Genomic DNA, 19,732 nt, shown 5'->3' with positions numbered 1-19,732 from the left:
AAGATCTGGTAAAAAATTAAACTAAAATCATAATTGCAGAAAGACTTTTAGAAAAAAAAAAAAGATGTAATTTCTAAGTAAAAAAAACATGTTTATCTTTCAGTTTGCAGCAGTATGAAGGTATTCTTGTTGCAATGGGCTGTGGAGAACATGTGCCAGGAGTGCTGAGGGAGAGGAAGAAATCTGTGCTTGGAGGCTGGGGGCTGCAACTTTGCCTTTGGCTCCTCTGTCCTGCTCTGCCTGCCCTGATTTGTAGATCAGGCTCTCAGAAAAGAGCAGGGAATGTAACACGGGAGAGGTGGAGCTGCTTTTGGCCAGATAGTGCTTCCAAACTGCACTTGAGACAAAAAAAGGTGATGGGAGAGTCCTTGTCCAGTTTGTCTAGTTGACGAGTTCTGAACCTGCTCCTCACTTATCAATATTTGTACAGACAGGAGGAGGGGGAATTGCAGCCTCCTGCTTCCCCTGAATTGCAGAAAAACCCAAACCCTTTCCAAGCTATGGAAAAGCTGCTCCCGCAGCACAGAGCAGTTCCAGGTGTGGGCTGTGCCTGGCACTGAGTCTCCTCCAGCTCTGAGTACCAAGATTCACACGTGCTCCTCCTCTCCAGGTGATGCTGCACTCACCTGACATCTCCCAGGCTCTCAAATACCCAGGGCTGCTGTTCCTGTCTCCTGTCACTCCAGATCACATCACTGCACCACCCACATTAAAAAAACACCCTGCTGAGCCCCTTTTCAGTAAGAGAAACCAGAGCCCTCTCTGCATTTCAATTCCTGATACAATCTGTACCAAACACCAGCTGTTAATTTGATTTCTAGATAAAAGAGTATTATTTTTCTTTAAAACAGAACTTCGTTTACATCCGGTCCCTATTTGCTGTTGCTTTTGCAATTAAATAATTGAGTTTGCTTCTAAACATTCCTACAAGTGTTTCTTGTTTCCGTATTAAATACAACCTGTTAATAGCTGGAGCTGCAATTTGGGTTTTTTCTTGTATTCAGAGGCTTCTATTAAGATTCAACTGCCTTTTGTTCACTTACAAGAAAATATGTTTTAGGAAGGAATACATCTTCATATTTTGAAAATGGAATAATGGATCATAGAATATCTCACTGGAGCAGATCCCAGCTTCCATCTGAGTTCATGGCACTCCTTAGAACATCAGTGAAGTCAAACAAGAACCTGGTCATATGTGCAAATTTAAAAGTACTTTTCTGTCTAAAAGTATTGTATGGTTATTGTCTGAGGAAATCTAATTAGAAGTTCCTAATTCCTTTTTGAAATCTAGTCTACTATATTTCTCCTTAATCCCTGGAAGTAAAAAAAAAACCCTGAAAACATTTTAAGAGCTCTTGTGTTTATTTACGACAAGCTGTGCCATATTCAAAACCTGCAGTCCTAGACCCTACAAAAGTTATCTTATGCTAGAAAACATAAACTGTTCAAACAGTACTTTTCAAATGTACTCTAGCCTCTATCCCTAAAAGGTTCCTTTATAAGTTAATTTTTAAAAGGTCCTCAGCAATCTAAAGTTGCACTCATCGTGTTTAAAGATGACAACGTGCAATTAAAATCCACAGATTCTCTTATACTTCTATAGATGTAATTCTCAGAGTAACACTGCCTTATTATCAATATTTTGCAGGAACTTTTCTCTCAGATTGGTACTTCAGTGATCCTTAAAGAATCCTCTTGCATCATTTCTGAGATATTTTGATCTTCTGGCAGCTTTAGCATAATTTCTCCATTTTTCCACCATCCATGAGCCTCCTTGAAACAAAGACATGAATATGCAAGCATGAATTTGGCCTCTTTGTTCTTCAATACACATGAACTGCAAAGAAATTGCAGGGCATGGGAGATGTGCTTTGGAAAAATTACCAGACACATCAAGATTTGAACTATTTTTGTCCTCTTGAGTTTGCTACCAACTCCGGTCATGAGGACAAAGGTCAGAGGACACTTCCAGCAGCTGAAGGCCCTAAATAAAGATTACATTGTTTTTTCGTTTGGGTTGTGGGTTGGTTTTAAAATGATTTCTTTTTTAAATAAAATTTTACCTCCAGGTATAAAGACTTTAAACAGTTTAAACCTTTGCTTCCCTGAAAATACCAACAGGTTTTTTTAAGGCACAGATTCTAGCCATACACAAAAGTTGAAAATTGTCTGGAAGATGTTTCTACTGACATCCGGAGGGCAAAATGTGCTCCAAAATCAGGCACTGGACAGCAAGCAAGGGAAGAACTGCCTCAGCACAGAAACTGTGCTGCTCTAAGGGATTTCAAAAAGAACAATTGCTTAAGAAACACAAGGTGCCTTCTGTTTTATTACTCATCTCCCCTGCCCCATAATAATTTGTTTAATGTTAAGTCCTGCTTTTATTTACAACAGCTTATTGTATTTATCCTGAAAGGAAATAACAGGGCAGGTATAAAGGCAAAACAGGTCTGAAAACATCCCAGGAAATTGCAGAGCTGGAGAACAAAACCTCCCAAGGATGGCAAGCAATGAGCTGTGTCTAGAAAACCATCAGCGATAAATCAAAAACAATCTTGATAGCACATGAAGCTTCAGTGCCAAAGAGTCATGCAGACCATTGCAGAGGCTCTCTGATCACTAAGTGTTCCTGGGAAATGCAAAATCCCACAGTCTTTCTGCTCTTTTGGATAAACAAAAACCCCAAGGGACCACGGTGTACTGAAGCCTTTTGGGATGTTTTTTCCCCTCAACTCTGTACAGGTGTGCATTGTGAGGATGATTTTTTTTTTTTTTTCATTTTAAAGGGAATGTGTTTCTAAAATAGCATAATAGGGAAAAAAGCCAATGTTGCCAGTGTTCCCTCAGGAGAGGGAGAAATAATTCAGCTTGGAGGGCCTCAGCATTTTCTGTTCTGTGATCAGGTTCCACTGTCAGCTCACCTGGCTGTGAGCTCTGCAAGATTTGTGTTCAAAACATCATGAGATGGAGGACCCAAAAGACATGTGGCAAGAGAGGGAGGTCTGAGTGGATATTTAAATGTTGAAGTGTTTGCAAGATGTGGTCACTGAGAGGACAGCCCCTGCAGGGCTGGGGTGCAGTGCCTGACCACAGGGACCCAGGCAAGGACTGAAGGCTTTTCTGCTTCTCCCTCCCATATCCACAGATACAATTTCCATGGAATTACAGAGCTCTGCAGACCTTGGACAGCACCTCCCTACACTGAGGAGCAATCCCTCTGGAACAGGCTTTGTGTTCCATTGCTTTGCTTGGTGTTTGACTGTTCCATCCTTTCCCCTCCTGCCCTATCAATGCAATTCCAGGAAACTGCTAAAGCTACTTTATACAGGTTCATCCATCTCCTAAAATCCTCCTTGCTCGGTGCCACAGAACTTTCTGATTCTTTAACAACAGATTTTAAGAGATTTTCCTAAGAAGTTTAAGGGCAACTCAGAAATTGACTCATATCTGTTCACTTAACTGATGAGTTCCTTTAAAACAAATCATGATTGCCTTCAGTGAAGAGATACCTGCTTTTGAAATATATTCCTTAGTAATAGTGTCTCTATTATTTCAATAGAAAGTAAATATTCAGAAAACTCCATAAACATAATTCTAGCTTCCTTCTGAATGGTTACCCATCAGGAGAAAAAAATGAAACTCCTAGTAAATCTCTCCTTAAGGTTTACACTCTGGTAAAGTAGATTTCAAAATAAAATAAACTTTCGTCAAAACCATCTTGTAAGGAACAGATTTTACAAGTAAAGAAATTGCCAGTCATCTTTGGAATGTCTGACAGTGATGATAAAATATTTTTTCAGGAGTAAAACATTAGATCTACGTGGATTTTCCTGTTCTGAGTTAGGTGTTTTTTGGTAGGTTTTTTTTGGTGGTTCATCTTGTTTTGGGTTTTTTTGTAAGGAAATAAATAATTTCCAGATTGTTGATTGAACATCTTGCTGGATTTTAATCAGTCCCCAGTAATGATGGAATTTGCTGTTTTTCTCAGACTCAAATTCCTCTCTTTGAAGTCATAAGGACCTTTTGGGTCCTCGATCCCATTGTGTTTTGGACATAATTCTTACAGAGCTCAAAGCAAGTGAGCTGACAATGTAACCTGATCACAGAACAGAAAATGCTGGGGCCCTCCAAGCTGAAATATTTCCCTCTCTCCTGAGGGAACATTGGCAATAATGGCTTTGTTCCCTATTATGCTATTTTAGAAATGTGTTCCCTTTAAAATTAAAAAAAAAAGTCATCCTCACAATGACTGAACATTTTCCCTATTTCAGTGTGGTATGTCTATTTTAATTTGTAATTTAAATTTGTAGGGAAAAATGCAGGAAGGCTGACATTCCACTCCAGTAATATATTCATGGAATTACAGACACATAGACAGCGTTGTAAAATTTTATATACTCACCTTATAATTATTTAAATAGAATCTTCTTTGCCAACAGTAGAAATACCCAATGCAACAAAAAATCAAAGGAAAAAATGAAGAAATCACAAAGATTGAGAAGTGGATGTAATGCAGATCTAAGGAAGAACTGTAGTATCTTTGTTATTTTTAGACCTCCATCTGGAAAGCACTGTACAGTGTGTATATAGGTTTTAAATAACAATATTATGATATTATATACTTCCATGAGAGGGTAAAGGAGATGAGCTAATGCACACACTAATAGATGTATAAGTGATGTTACAAAATCTTGTATCAAAGGCTATTATATCACTTTTTCCTCCAAAAGAGAAATCAGGTGTGTAACATGCACAGATCTTCTAATGAGACACAACAAATCATCTCAAAGGTTCATTTCTGCAGTGTGTTGTGAGCATGGCTAAACAAAACCAACTCTGTTAAGGTTGGTGTCTGGTTTTTACAGAATAAAGGCAATTGTAGGATTTTAAACTAGTTCCTCAAAATACAGAACTACCAGAATTACTATTAATGTACATCAATATCTCACATCTGGCTTTAGTCATCATTAAAAATAACTTCATCCTAATTGCAGCACCCTTCAGAACATAACAGCATTGAAACTGAAACAACCCAGCGGTGCAGATGTCCCACAATTAACCAGCATGGATAGTGTTCAGGATGTGAGAGCAATTCTGGAACTACATACATTACAAATGTACCAGCTCAGCTACATTATGTTGAAGCAATAATGTGCAATAATTAGATGAACCACCTGTGCTGCAGTTTCAGGAATGCAATGGAGATATCAACAGGAAACTGGGTTTGAAATGATGTCTCAACACGGCTCCTGAAATTCCAACCTGCCCACAGCATAGCACCAAATGCACCCTGACAAAGTGCATTGTCATGCAAAGCCAGGCCTGCAGCCTTTTAAGCCCAATATATTGTGAATTAATGGCCAGAGATACTCTGTAGAAAGATGCAAAAAATCACAGTATAAAACCAGCCAACAACCTGCCAATACACAAACCAGCTCCCTAAAATGATCTCCTCCCAAATTCCTAGAAGCATAAAACCAATTAAATTGAAGATGAGGTGATATTACAAAACCTATACCACAAAACTGGTAACATTTTCTGCTTATAATAAGCTGTAAGGATCAAACTCTGGTTTTTGGTAGCACACCTCTGACGAGCACTGTAGTAACAGAATTTTAAGCAGAGAATTCAGGTTGCATTGTCCATTCCACACGTGTCCTCCTCTGCAGACCTTCTCCAAAAGCACTGCTGGCCTTGACCTGTCCCTCTGCCACCACAGACCTGTGCTTTACCTTATCCTTTCACAGATTATGCAACTACAAACATCAGGAAAATAAAATTACTTGAGGCAACTGGAATGCTGGCCTCTCACAGGATGACGTAACAGATGATATCAGCACCCTTTAACTGAGCATTGTTATTTTGGACGTGCTGAGAATCTTATTTTCTCCTGCTAATGCAACAAGAAAATGAGAAATTTCATGGTTTGCTCTGTTACATCATAACCCATAGGGTAAATATTGTCTTTGCAGGAAGAAAACTAATTAAGTTCTTACAGTTCAGATGACAGCCACAATTAAGAACTCTGGACCAGTGTCTCCGTGCGGAGGTTGGGGGACTCAATTCTACACTGTGTGCCCAGAACAGGATGGAACAGAAATCCTCCCTATCTACAAAATAACCATTTGGACCTAACGTCACTTCAATTAATCCCCTCCCAAGTCATGCACTGCAACAGTGATTTTCATCTCTTTCCTTTCCATTTATTACGTATATATATTAAAATATTAAAGCCAAGGTGCTTTACCTCAGTAAACAGTACTGTGGGAGAAAATTTTTCAAATAGAAGTGTTTCACAATAATTGCACGATAACAGTGTCAGCACAGACAAAGAAAATTCAAATGGTCAAATGCAAATTAAGCTAGCCTTGCATATCATTCATTACTACTCATGTAGTTAGCAAATGAATGCATGAATATCCTTTTTCTGCATGTAAAAGAAATCCCTCTAACTTCAGCTACTGCATAAAGATGTAGCCAAAACTCAGCTATCAGTCTCTGGAAATGGAGGCCTTCCCATCTAGCACGATTTAGCTCATTAAAATAGAACAGTTTTCAGATTCAGTGTGAATTAAGAAATAAATAAGTTCAGAATAGTGACTTCCAGCTTGTACAAAATCCTCCTATGTGACCTTGGGAGCCTCCTCTTGGATCACACTTTTTGATAAGCTGGTTACTGTGAAGAATTCCCTGGTTCTTTGTTTTATTTCTAAAAATCTATCTCACATCACAGGACATTCAAAGAGATGTTTGGATGTCCAAGGGCTTTTAGGAGGTTCAAAGGCTACTCTGCCAAACCAGCTCTAAGAGAAAGAAGCTCCATAATAAACACTGTGTGACTCTAGAGCTGTTCTGGGTGCCTACAGAGTTCTCTGATCAAACAGACCAAAACAACTTTAAAGAAATAAACATAAATATGTATGAAAATTTAAAATTAAATATAACACTCAATTTCAGGGTCTAGAGCAACTGGCACAGTCCTGCACCTGTCTGGCACAAGCTCAGATGTTCTGTGGTACAACCTGGAGATGCCATGAGGCTGCAGAAAAATCCTCAGTGGAACTTCCATCATCATTCATGGACAGTGGGTTTTTACTTCAAAAGGCATAAAATTTTAGAATTTCCTATTTTTGGATCTTAGGGCAATTTGAGGAGTAAAGTAACAGCAGTGGTGATTTTTAAAAATGCTGAAACTTGAAAAATATCTGGAACTTTACAGGGAAAACTTTCCCCACTGCACTGAAATGCACTCTGAAACACACTAATAAAAACAAGGGGTACAGAACTCTCCTTAGCCTGGGTAATTAAATGCTTTAGATGAACAACAAATGCAGAGGCAATTAGTTACTAGTACATAGCACAACTTTCTGAAGGACATTTAGCAGAACGTGCACATGGCTTTGCCATTTGATGGCACATTTTCATTTGTTCAGGCAACATTCTTGTATTGGGAAATAAGAATATATTAAATGGCAAATAACAACTTAGGTTTAGAGAAAGCAGCAGTAATAGATAGGAAGTCCAGGGCTCACAATCCCATTTCTCTGTGTCTGTCAAGTTCACCAAACATTTATAAACACTTGACATGCTCTTGGCCAACACATGAACAATCTCCTGCATACAAAGATCAGAAAATCAATTTTAAAGACAACAAATCAATCTCTAGCACTTGCTTCAGAGAAGGGTAACACACCAGCAGAGGCGAAAGCAATTATGCAAATGCACAGAATTCTCCAATTTCTGTCTGTCTTCCCCAGTCTGTGGTCCTGAGGTGTTTCCAGAGCCTCCTCACAGGAATGAGGTGTCCACCTAAAAACCTGGAGAATCCTGAGCAGGCTGGAGGCTCAAGCCTCTTGAGTCCCTTTTTGTTCACTTCTCCATCCTGCTTATAAGAACTCCTCTGAAAACTCCTAGAATTCAGGTTTGGGCCACAAGGGACCTTAAAAATCACTTATTTCCAACCCCCTGTCATGGGCAGAGACACCTCCCCCTGTCAAGTAAAATCTCCACATATTAAAGCTGTTTCTTTCATGCCAGGCCACATGAAAAATGTATTATCTACCTACTCCTTTAATTACAAAACCATAAGACAAAATGCAGACACAGTAAAAATAGATTATACCACAAATACCTATTTTTAAACAGCTTTGGGAATGTTTATGGAGCTCTCAGGACTCAGGTAATTTGCTGAGATTCAATTTGAATGGTGCCCATATTTATATTTAGAAATAAAAGCAAACTTAAATCTACAATAATGCCACGATAGCAAAATCAGTAAATTTATTATTGGTGATCTTGTTTAGCTCTTGCTATTACAGATGTGGTAATTTTGAAGTGCTTGAGTTGCTTGAGTGTGAGTCTCATTAATCTGCAACACCTGACTGTAAGCAAAAATCCTCCATAACACAACTGAATAGCAAACATGCTTTTAAATACTCAGCTCCTAAAAGTAAAAAAAGATGTTTGAAAATATGAAGTTTAAAATATAAACTGATTTTAAAACTCAAGACTAAATTTTTATAGTCCATTATGGATACTTCCAACTTCATAACAGGTATTTAATGTTAAAGATCTGTTCCTCTGAAAGACATTTTATTGAGCACAAATTCAGTGCACCTCCCACTCCTGGCATTTTAACATTTATGATATTCTCACCAATTCACAGATGCAAGCATATCAAAACCCAGTTTATTTAGACAACTGTCACATCTGGAATGACTGACAATGCTTTCAGGAAAGCAAATTTGCTTTGACTGAAGGTTTTTATCTAAATGTGGTTCAGGTAAATTAGGACTATGCACCCAGAAACCCAACCAATCCTCCAGATTTTATTTAATATAATCAGTGCAAAGGTAAAATTAGTTTAGCAAGGTAGACAAGCAAGAGTGAGTCTTTAATCACAGCTATATCTTCAAGCAGAAGATACAATATTCCTAAAGTGATAACCTTTTATTAGAATTCTGATGGAATGTAAAATATCTACCTACTTAAACTCATATTTTAAATTCAAATGTCTGAATGCCACATGAAAATGATCAAAAATCATTAAAAAATAGGAACACTCCATTGCCACAACTTCTTTTGTTCTTGCAAAAGTTAAACAAGGAGTGGAAGCCCTTCAGATGTCTCCCACCAAAGACACAAATCAGGTGCTGAGACTGAACCAGGGAGGTTCATTGTCTCAAGGTGTACTCTTAGTATGGAACTACTGACAGAACAGCAACTGATTTGATTTTCAGGTAGGAATTAAACACTAATCCAAAATGTGTGCTAAGAGAGCATAGGAAATCCTAAAGAAATTCAGAGATCTAAAGCAGAAGAACCTTCATCCATGTCCTCTGCAGCACTACATTCCCACAGGAACAATGGCCCAGAGGATCAGGGAGGTTACGAGAGTTTGTATATATGGGAGAGGGCACTAGTTATTACCCTCTCTTAAAGAAATTAAATTCCATGGCAAAAAAACTTAGAAACTTAATAGAAAGAACCTTAGCAGAAGAGTTAGCTCTGTGCAGAAATTTGCTTAAGCTAATTTAGAGAAAGAATTATTCCTGAATTGGTCTTCTTTTAATAATTTCATACCCCAGGGCCAGGAAAAAGGGCAGGGATTATTGTGCAGCAGTAGTGTTGGATGCAGATTTTAATGGCACCCTGTGATAAATGCCACCCAATACTGCTCTTTATTAGACCAATATTGGCAAACTTGCAAAATGCAAGCGTATTTTTGGAAGAGGAACCAACATTCCTAGAAACTGATTTCTAATTATTATTTTATAGGCTCTATAAGCAAAGCAATCCACTGAAAGGACAATCTCTCTCCCTAAAATCCAATGGCTAGAAACAATAAAGGTGGAGTAATGAGCTCAGGAGAGAGAAACCACACAATGTTTTTGCACATTGAGAAGCCTACAGAAGAAAGAACACATAAAAATAGAATGAAATGTAAAACTAGAGGATGGGGGCAGGAATTTATTATCATTACTTCCATGACCTGATAACAAAACCATTTTTACTGGAAAAGTCTGGGGTTGTAATGCAACCCATTAAAGCGTAGCTTTTCATTTCCAGGCTTAGCAAAAAAACATAATGCACTTAAACATATCTGAAATGGTTTTTATTTTTCTGAACCCGTCTGTACATTTCACCAGTTAATTCTTGCCCAGCAGGAGTATTGCAATGCTGAGCATGCCCCCTGTGCTCTAGAGGAACAGAGCACCACTCCCTTCCATTCTCCACCTCTTACCCAGTCTGAATCTGACTGGAAATACTTTAAAGACATCACCATGTAAGCACAAATAGTCTGCAAGGCACAGCAGCAACCTCTGTGAAAAAGGCAAATTGAAGAGGTGGGATGCCACTCTTTTGGGCTCATTGTAAGCCTGTAGTAATTGGAGCTCTGTTATCCAAATTAATTAATCCCTCCAAGGTCCAACCCACTCACCTAAAGCCAGCAGGAAACACATGCAGTGGGGTTTTTTGGCTTATTTTTTTTTTATTTTTGCAGAGTTGTGGGGTTTGAGCCAAACTGATCAAAAATACTGCTAGTAGTGATATTACAGTTTGTTCCTTTTGAGTTAAATTTCCTTTGTAAAACTAAGAAAACACAACAAAACCTAATTTTCCATGATCTTCCGGCTGCAGCCACTGTGAGGGTGTGAAACCTCTAAGGTTTGAATTTTCATCATTGGAAGATGTAAACAGAAAAAGCAAGTTTGGAAAAAGACAGATCTAGAGCACATACATGAAAAATGTACAAAAGTGAACTCACTGTATTGCTGAGTGGTTTGGGGAGGATTTTCTTTGTGGGTTTTTTAGAGGTTTGGAGAGGGGGTTTTTTTTGCCTTTCTGTAGGGGCCACCTGTTACCAAGCAATTGGCAAAACTACAAAAAGTAAGCAAGCAGGAGTTGTTTTTTCTCCTTGCTAAACAACAACCACAACTGACACAGGAAAATGAGACCTGTGTCCAAACAGAAAACAATAGACTTTCCTCTCAGACCATAATGTGTAACCAAGACAAATTCAAACTCAAAACTTTGCTGGACAAGTCTAACTTTGGAAATAGCAGAACCCTCTTTCTTTTTTTTTTTTTTTTTTTTTTCCCCATGAGTGTCCCAAACCCAGGCTGACTCCAAAGGAGTTCAGCTCTAACAACGGATAGAAAAATCCTGCACTGTGCACTGCCCACAGACAGAAATATTCCATTTGCTATACAAATCACAATCACGTGACCCAGCAAGCCCAGAAATCCCTCAACCTCTTATTTCCATGCCTTTTGTTTCCTTTTTTTCCCCTTGCACTGAACCACAGGAGGCATGGAGTTAATTGCTTATTCCAGTCTCACTGGCTGGAACTCTGCAAGACAGAGTGGCACCAAAGAGTCATTGCTGCTTCTGGTTTTGAAGGAGAGATATGGCAGTTTGTAAATGTGGTCCCAGGTTTTTCATGCTGTAGTTCACTGCTCAGAAATGCCACAGCCACAGTTTTATGCAATCTTTTGGTGTGTAGACAAGTTACTCACTAGATGTTTCTAAATTACATGAGAAAATGTACGTGGAAGTTTAAATGAGATATTTGACTGGGACTAACATTTATTGCCTCCTATTCTCAATTTTTAGCTATCACAGAGAATTTTACCTTATGGCCTTCTTCTCTTACAGAGCACTTACAGTTGGCCAGAGTTTGGAATTGGAAGACCCAGTACTGTTCTCACAGTGAGTTCTCCAAAGTCAATCGGCTCCTCAAATTTAATGGCCAGGACCAATCGAATATCACCTGACTCCATGAAATTCCAAACACAGAAGTCAAAGTAACTACATAAACCAGAAGATCGGTCAAAGGGATTTTTAATTATCTCTGTCCCCTGTTTTTGCTGAGGAGTCCCTGGTTTTGACTCAGGTTCAATCATCTTCTTGGTTTTCTCAGCTGCAGAAGATTTTGTGCAATCTCCTCTGGTCTGGAAAGCTTTGGTTTGTCACCACTTAGTGACAAACATCTCCTCAAGTCACCATACAGATAAAGCATCTCTCAAAATGATACTTCTTAAGATAGGGAAAAAAACCCAATTTTGATCGAGGAGTTCTTTCACGTCTGATCTGAGAGCAGAAACAAGCCCTGAATAAAGAATGATACTGGAACTGTATTGATTTCATGGTATGAATAAATCAAGTTACTTATTTTTATTTTTTTCATAAGATCATGCATATGGCAAATTAAAAATAATTCTGCACTACACCTTTGCTATTAAACAGGGTAATAGAATTTGACTTTACTCTTCTGCTCCTCTAAAAAAAAAGTCATCAGCCAACATGAACTTAACCCCAGCTCACTGAGGATCAGGTGGATAAACACAGCTTATTTATGACACTCTTTGGACAAACATACCAAGCTTTTGATTTTATGCCAAGTAACTTCAGCCGCAGATTTTCAAGACTGCATTTTTTACTGTAAGACATGTTTCAAATGAAAAATTGCAGAACACAGTTACCATGAGCTCTGACGAAAAGCAGAATAAGTGCATTTCATGAATTGTGTGCCACTGAAATACCACAAGCAGAGAAGTGAATGAAGGAAATGCTGCCACTGATAAACTTCTCAAATCTTCTCAAAACCAGCTTTGCAAGAAGAAGCAATTGCTCAGTAAACTGGACAAAGTTCAGTCCAATACTACTGTCCTCCTTAGGAAAATAAAGCTATCTTAATGTATTTTAACTTTTAAGACTCCAAACACTGCAAGTTCCTACCAAGGCAGAACACACTCAAGAGCAGTGCTTGGAAATGGTAACCAGCTGACACTCAAAGTCTTATTTGTTAAGAAGCTAACATTCCTCATGGCATCACCTACAATAAATTAATTACACTTACAGTTGTAAGAATTAAGCACACTTAGTGCAGGGATGTTTAAATGCCATTTCAAACACAACAGGAGCCCTTAGGGCACACAGAGTCGCAGGTTAAAAATCCATGGGCACACAGACAGTGCTGGGCTTTCACAGGAGCTTTCACAGGTCACACAGACTGTGCTGGGCTTTCACAGTGCCCAATAGCACCCCAATGGTTTCCAGTGAAACCAAAATGTGCTGGCAAATCTTTGCCAAATAACTTCAGCCTGCTCAGTTCATAACTCAGAGTCTGCAGAAATTCTCTTACCTTGCACTCGCGGCGTCCGTTTCCTGCGGTCTCTGAAAGCTGCTCCCGACTGCAAGGCCTCCAGCAGACTGTCCATCACTCCTGTCTCGTCACCCTCTGAGAGCAGCAGGAAAAGAAAATTAAATCAGCACCACTGAGAGCAGACTTTACAAAGAAATAAAAGCCAAAGTGTTGTCACATTTCCGTAATGCTGCCAAATGAGAGAGAGCCACATCACAGTGCAAGGCTGGTGGCAGTGCAGGTAGCACTGCCTGCTTTGGGGGTGATGCTCCATCAGCCAAAACTGATGCCAATCCTACTGTTCCTTCAACTTGGAGATGTTATCCTGTGCATTATTGATGGCATCTTCAACATGCAGATAGGCAGCTGCTGCTGAGCAACGGCTGCTTCACTGCCGGGATGGCTGAACGCTTTTCTGAAGTGGAAACGGGTCAATCTAATCAATGCATCTGATGACACTGAGCAGGAGAAAGTTCAATACTGCAGCACAGAGAAAATATTTTCTGTGCTGCCTCCTGACTTCATGAGTCACTAAATCTTTGGGAAAAAAATTATCTATACAATCAATAGCATGGATGGTCTTCAGGTGATGTAAGGAAAAAATGAAGACGGGATAATCATGCAGTGGAAGTCAATGGTATAACATTTCTTAATGGCTGAATTTTACTTCTGCTAATTTTTTATTTTGCTTTTTTCATATCCAAGCTAACTCGCAGCCTTTAAACTGCTGGACTTTATGGTGCATTATGGAAATCTGGGTAGAAAAATTACTTCCTTTTATATATTTGAGTCTTTACATTCCTTTGCATTTCAGTCTGTTAATAACAGTTGACAACAGCATTCAGCAGCATGAGAAATAGAGGGCAAAGAACTGCAAGGTTACAAAACTATTGATGAATGCCTCTTTCTGTTCCCATATCCGTGTTATAACCAGAAACTAAAATATAGGTTAGACTCAGCAGGTAGGTGGACATGTCATCCACATCTCTCAGACTCCAAACTAATATAAATTTCCCCATCTGGGAACTCGGAGACCATTACTTTCTGCAAAAACAAAACAAAACAAAAAAAAACAAAACAACCGAACAAAACAAAAACAACAACAACAACAAAAAAATCACACTGTGGCAAAAAAATTCTGACTCACACAAAGTATAGGACGTTAAAATGCACATTCAAGCTCTCAAATGTTCAAGTTTAAAAGCAGCCTGTTAAGGAATAAGCTGCTCTGTCCTGGTTCTTTATTATATTCAGATTTATTAGACTCAATCCAGACCTAAAACAGCGCCTGGTTCAAATTTCTACAGGCTGGTTATGAGAATAACTACTTGATACCTTTAGATTATACATCCACCTAAGTGAAACCACTCTATACACCCTGCACAACACATCCACAGAGTTGTCTCCAGGGTAAGAGGAAAGGAAGCACAGCAAGTGAGGAACTAGCACGAGACTCTGAAATACCAGTTTTAATTATATTCCATCTAAAAGCCTTAAACAACTGAGCTCCTTCAAAACAAACAAGCAAATTAGCTTCTCTCAATTCCCACTCACATAATAAGGCCAGAATTTTCTCTAAACTGCACAACACAATTGTTTTTCTTTCTGCTTCTTATCCAACCCATGCTTATTCATTGATTTGTTGTTGGCTCTGTATTAAATTTACCTTCAAAATCAAAGGTCTGTGAATATACTTTGTCCAAATTACAATACATTATTTACACTTCAAGTCAGTCTGAAACATTTAATGGCAGTGACTGCAAATCCAGAATTAGTTAATATCTTAGAATATTTAATGTCTAGTAAAATTACAATATTCTTCAATGTTCATTAAAAGTAAGAATTGAGAGAGTTTATTAAAAAAGACAAAAATCCTTCAATACTTCATGAATGTTTATGCAGTCTTCCCCTTTTTTGCTGAGTGAGCTGCTCTACCTGCTAATTACTGCAACTGCCAAAACCCAGCAACATAAAACACATTATTAAGGAAGCTGTAGGACACAGTGATGAGATTTTTAACTCCTCAAATAAAAATTCATGCAAAGTCTGATCTCAGCAGTGCATCTTAAAGTCTTCAGGTGGTTAAATGGAAACTGGACAAAGAACTGTATTTTCAGGGAGCCTTGATTAAAATTGATAAACAAAATTCAACGGAAATTTCAGTCTTTATAGTTCTTTTTGCAGTTCTCCACACAGTACTGGCTACCTCCGTAATTTGTCTTTTTTATAGCACCCACAGCAATTTATAGACACAAATAAGAAACAAAGACAAAAACTGTCAGAATTTTGAAAACTAAAAACTTATTTCCAACATTTCTGTCAGCAGAAATAAAATACATCATCATTATTTCTCTTTTACATATCTTGCATTGTACATAAGGACAGGAGTTGCATCTGGAACAAGTAATTTTCTTCCTCATTGTTTCTGCTCCAAGTTGGCCCCAAGCATTTAAGAAAGAAGCAAATGTGTGAAGATATTAAAAAAAAAAAAAAAAAAAGCAATTTACTTTGATTGGCCTTAGTAAAGATCCAGATTCACTACAGGCACTAAAGAGGACTGCAAAGGCTATAGGATTCTCAATCATTAATTGATGTGTTAACTATGAGCCTCATTTGTTGTAATTTGGATTTGATACTAATTCTATCGCAGCTTTGGTTCTGAGATCCAGATTGTGTGGGGGTGTTTTTAGGAGGCTGGAGAAATACTTGTGCTCCTGCAGGTCCCAGGGTTTAGACCAGAGCTGCCCAACAGGTTTGGACCATATATTATTACATTTGGGCCTCATATTATTATATTTGGGTCTTAGATTGTTTTAATAAGGACAAAAATAACTTTATTCTTCCATACAGCAACATTATTACTCCTTGCACTGCTGGAGAGACCCAATGTGCAGAAGATTCAGAATAATAAAATCATCTGAAATAACTGAATGAGTGCAACTTCACAGGCCAGCCGGGAGCTCTCCAACAGGGAATGCTCAAGAGCTCCAGTCTAGAGGTGACCAAAGAAACAATGAGCCAGCGTGATAAAAAACCCAGGATCCTGTGTTTGCAGCAGCAGCGGTGCACCAGCTGGATTACAGCACTGACAGAAGAGAAATCACAACTGGAAATGCCTTTCATCTAACCAGGGGACTGGATTCCAACATGAAATGCCCAAGGCAGCACAATTTCTTTAGACTGCACAAAGCAGCCACTGAAAGGATGCAAGGCAAGCTCCTGCTGTGCTTTGGAATCTGGGCAGTCCCAGCAGAGCAAACTCATCCCAAGGGCTGGCACTGCTGGGGAGCAGCACAACACCAAGGCTGCCACTGCAAATATCCTGGCCATCAAATCTGCACCTGCTGGGGTCTCTGTCTGAGCTTTGGGGGAGATTTGTCAGGCAGCAATATTGACCAAAAGGATTCTAAGTTGAACTTAAGGGTGATAGTTCAGAAGGTGCCAGCTGCTGGAGTAACTTGGGACTACAGAAACTGCTCTTCAGCTGAAGCCTCAGGGCTCAGCCAAGCATGGTCCCCCTCAAATAAATCAGCTTTCCTCAGTTCAGATCCACAGCTGGGAATATGCTCTTGTTTCTGGAGCAACATGCTCTTGTTCCGTCCCTCTCTTTTTGCTGTCTGCACTGATTACTGCAGCAGTGCCCACATATTTTTCTGGCCCATGTTTATTTTCTAGTATTTTCCACATGCACTTGCAAAATGTCTTGTACTCACTATTACAAAAATACTGATTGCAAACTGATCTAAGTTAAAAAGAAGTGTAGATATTGCACAGCCTTTTGGGCAAAGGTTTATAGGAATTTTACAAGGAATTTTTCAGAAATTTGGGCCCTTACTAAAAGAATCCAGTCAAATACCACATTAGGCAACACATGCTGCCTCCTGCTGCTCCAAAGGGTTTTAAATTTATGCTTCTATTCACATCTTGCACTACCCTGTTTTGCTTTGAACTTTTAAGCACTTTTCAAAGTCCAATGTGTGTCCTGTAGAAACTTTTAAACAAGACTTTTTATTCATAACTAGTACCAGAATTTTTAATTGCAATACATACACTTAAAAAGGTCAGCTTTCAATGTCTTTGGGAAAGCATGTTTTTGTGTTCTCCTCATATATTTGCATTTTATTCATTTGCTAAATTCATTTTGCATGCATAATAAATAACTCCAGGAAGCAATCCTGCTCTGCAGTTTGCAGCAGAGTGGTGTCTCGTGATTATTTACTTTTTAATTAAAGGAGAACAAGTTAGGACAGTGTGACTGAGAAGTGAACCCCCAGCTCATGTCAGTTTACAAACAAGGCAAACCCTTGCTTACACACCAATTAAGAATATTGTTGATGATTAACTGACCTCAGGCTTAAATAAATTAATAGAAGGAGAGAAAAGAAGTGCTTTGTTGAACCGGCACACTATTGAAAACAACATTTGAAATGCACTTTTTTTTTTCTATATTGGGAGAAAATGTCCCAAAGGTCAAGGTCTGCTGTGGCTTCATTGAGATGCTCCCTCATGAAGGCATCTTCCCGCTAAGACTACACCTAAAATAGGCCGTAATGTGAATTACCTGAAACAAATGGGAAGAGACTGCCTCTGTGGGGAAAGGAAAAGATTGTGCAGCCCACCAAAAAAACAACAAACAAGAAAATCCCATGTTATACCTCGCTATTACAATTGTAAATAAAGTTCTGCTGCAGTTTAAAGGCTACATTTAAGCTACAGTACTGAGGTACTCTTAATTTCTGTGATGAGCAGGTACATAAGGCAGAACAAAGTCATCAATGCTTTTATCATGGTTAATAATCTCCTTTTAAATGTTCCCTATATTTGAACAACTACTCTAACATTTCAGGGAAAAAAGGAGTCTTAGGAACACATTTTGAGGAAAGGGGAGTTCTTACATGTTCTTGATGACTTTTTCCTTGTTTTTTTTCATATTGGTGATGATTTTGACTGGGATAGAGTTAATTTTTTCACAGCAGCTGGTGTGGGGTTGTTTTGGAACTGTAAACATCTGTAAACAACTGTAAACAGTGCTGATAATTCAGGGGGGTTTTTCTTATCACTGAGCAGCCCTTACACAGAGCAAAGGGTTTTTCTGCTCCTCACCCTGTCCCACCCTGATTCCTGAAACGGCCTTACACTAAAGCTAATCAACAGTTATTTCTGAAATGCTTTTTAACATTGTAAGTTCTACAAAATGTACAGCAGTTACATTGAGATAAACAAAATTATGGCTACTTTCAAAATCAATAACAGTACCTACTTTTTGAAACACAAATATTTCTCTAAGGAAAAATTGAATTTGCATAGAAAACTTCCCTGAAGTTACTAGTTGTTACTGTTCAGTAAATAGTCCCCAAGAAACCTACTTTTAAGAGAAAATAATCCAATTTTTCTTTCTTCCCTGCAATTATCCCAATCATAGATTTGTCATTCTAATAATTTTTCCCCCGAAAAACTCAGTCAGAAAGTACCATATGGGCCATTTTCATTATCAAACCCAAAATTTTCCAGAGCAAAACATTTAAAAGGAGAGATTCAATTTCAAGCCATAATTTCTTTCTAACTTCATGTCCATACTCACATCTATTTGCATTTCTCCTGAGCTGTTTCTGACCCATTTAGCACCATTTCAGGAATTCTGAGACTCACCACATTCTCAAGACAGCTTTAAACTCCTGCACAAACAGATCTTACAAAGTTTTTTAGCAGTTCTTGCAGAATTGCTTTGAAGGAGAAAACTCAAACCTCATCCTGGTTCTATAGATGCTCACCTTTAAGCATAATGCAAAGCTCAATCTATTTTTTTGTTCTGTGAGTACCAGGTTTCAGGAGGTGTGCAGAGTATTCAAACAGACCATCGACATCAATATGAAAAATAATGACTTCCCAAAGGAATTTGAACATTTGCCTTACTGACATCCAGCCCCACAAACTAATCATCTCTAAAACGTAAATAAGACCTAAGTTTTGCCACTCCAGGTACCTCATGCAATCACCAGGCAATACAGAAATTCAAAAAGACATTTACAAAACAACATGCAACTCGTAATAAGCTTCGTATGGAATTCTGCTTATGCTAAAGGACGTGGAAGGAAGACAAACCACCCAGAAAAGCACAGAATCATTAGAAAACTGCAGCAAAAGCAATCTCTGGAATGACATCCTGCCCCAGTGAAACAAAGCACCAGCTCAAGGAAACACAGCAGAACTCCTGCTCACACTAGAACACACCAGCGTGAATAAAAAGCACATGAAATCTTATATGGGGATACTTGGAAAGGAAAAGTAGGAATATCCATCAACCTCCAGCACAGAGTTCCACTTGCATTATCTGCATCAGGGGAGAATGTTAATATGTCTTCAAAACAATTAATTCAACCCTAATTGGGACTGAGGAAGCTCATTCTATCTCTTATTTGAATACTGGTGGTTAAAAGGTGATTTTAATTGCCACAGTAATCAGATATAATGAAGAGCAAAACTGTTTCTGATTAAATAACATTTGCATCAGAATTGCTGTTAGACACTTTGCAGCTCCCGGGAATTCTACAATTCTTTTTCTCTCTCTGCTTCAGACATGCACAC

General features: G+C 38.6%; 1 protein-coding gene across 4 annotated transcripts in view; it reads right to left on the bottom strand.

The window, feature by feature from the left end:
• Window positions 1-19,732, bottom strand: part of DIAPH2 (diaphanous related formin 2) — a gene marked incomplete at its 5' end in the record, with an annotated part of 170,660 nt that overhangs the window by 39,966 nt on the left and 110,962 nt on the right. For all 4 annotated transcript variants that reach the window (XM_083883143.1, XM_083883145.1, XM_083883144.1 and 1 more), the window contains one exon: window positions 13,148-13,243. In XM_083883143.1, the coding sequence (XP_083739269.1) occupies window positions 13,148-13,243 (96 nt within the window). The remainder of the gene's footprint in view (window positions 1-13,147; window positions 13,244-19,732) is intronic.

The sequence above is a fragment of the Zosterops lateralis genome, assembly GCF_965231275.1.
Source record: "Zosterops lateralis genome assembly, chromosome: Z".
NCBI lineage: Eukaryota > Metazoa > Chordata > Aves > Passeriformes > Zosteropidae > Zosterops > Zosterops lateralis.
Note: the sequence above shows the minus strand (reverse complement) of the source record. Positions and strands in the feature narration are given on the sequence as shown.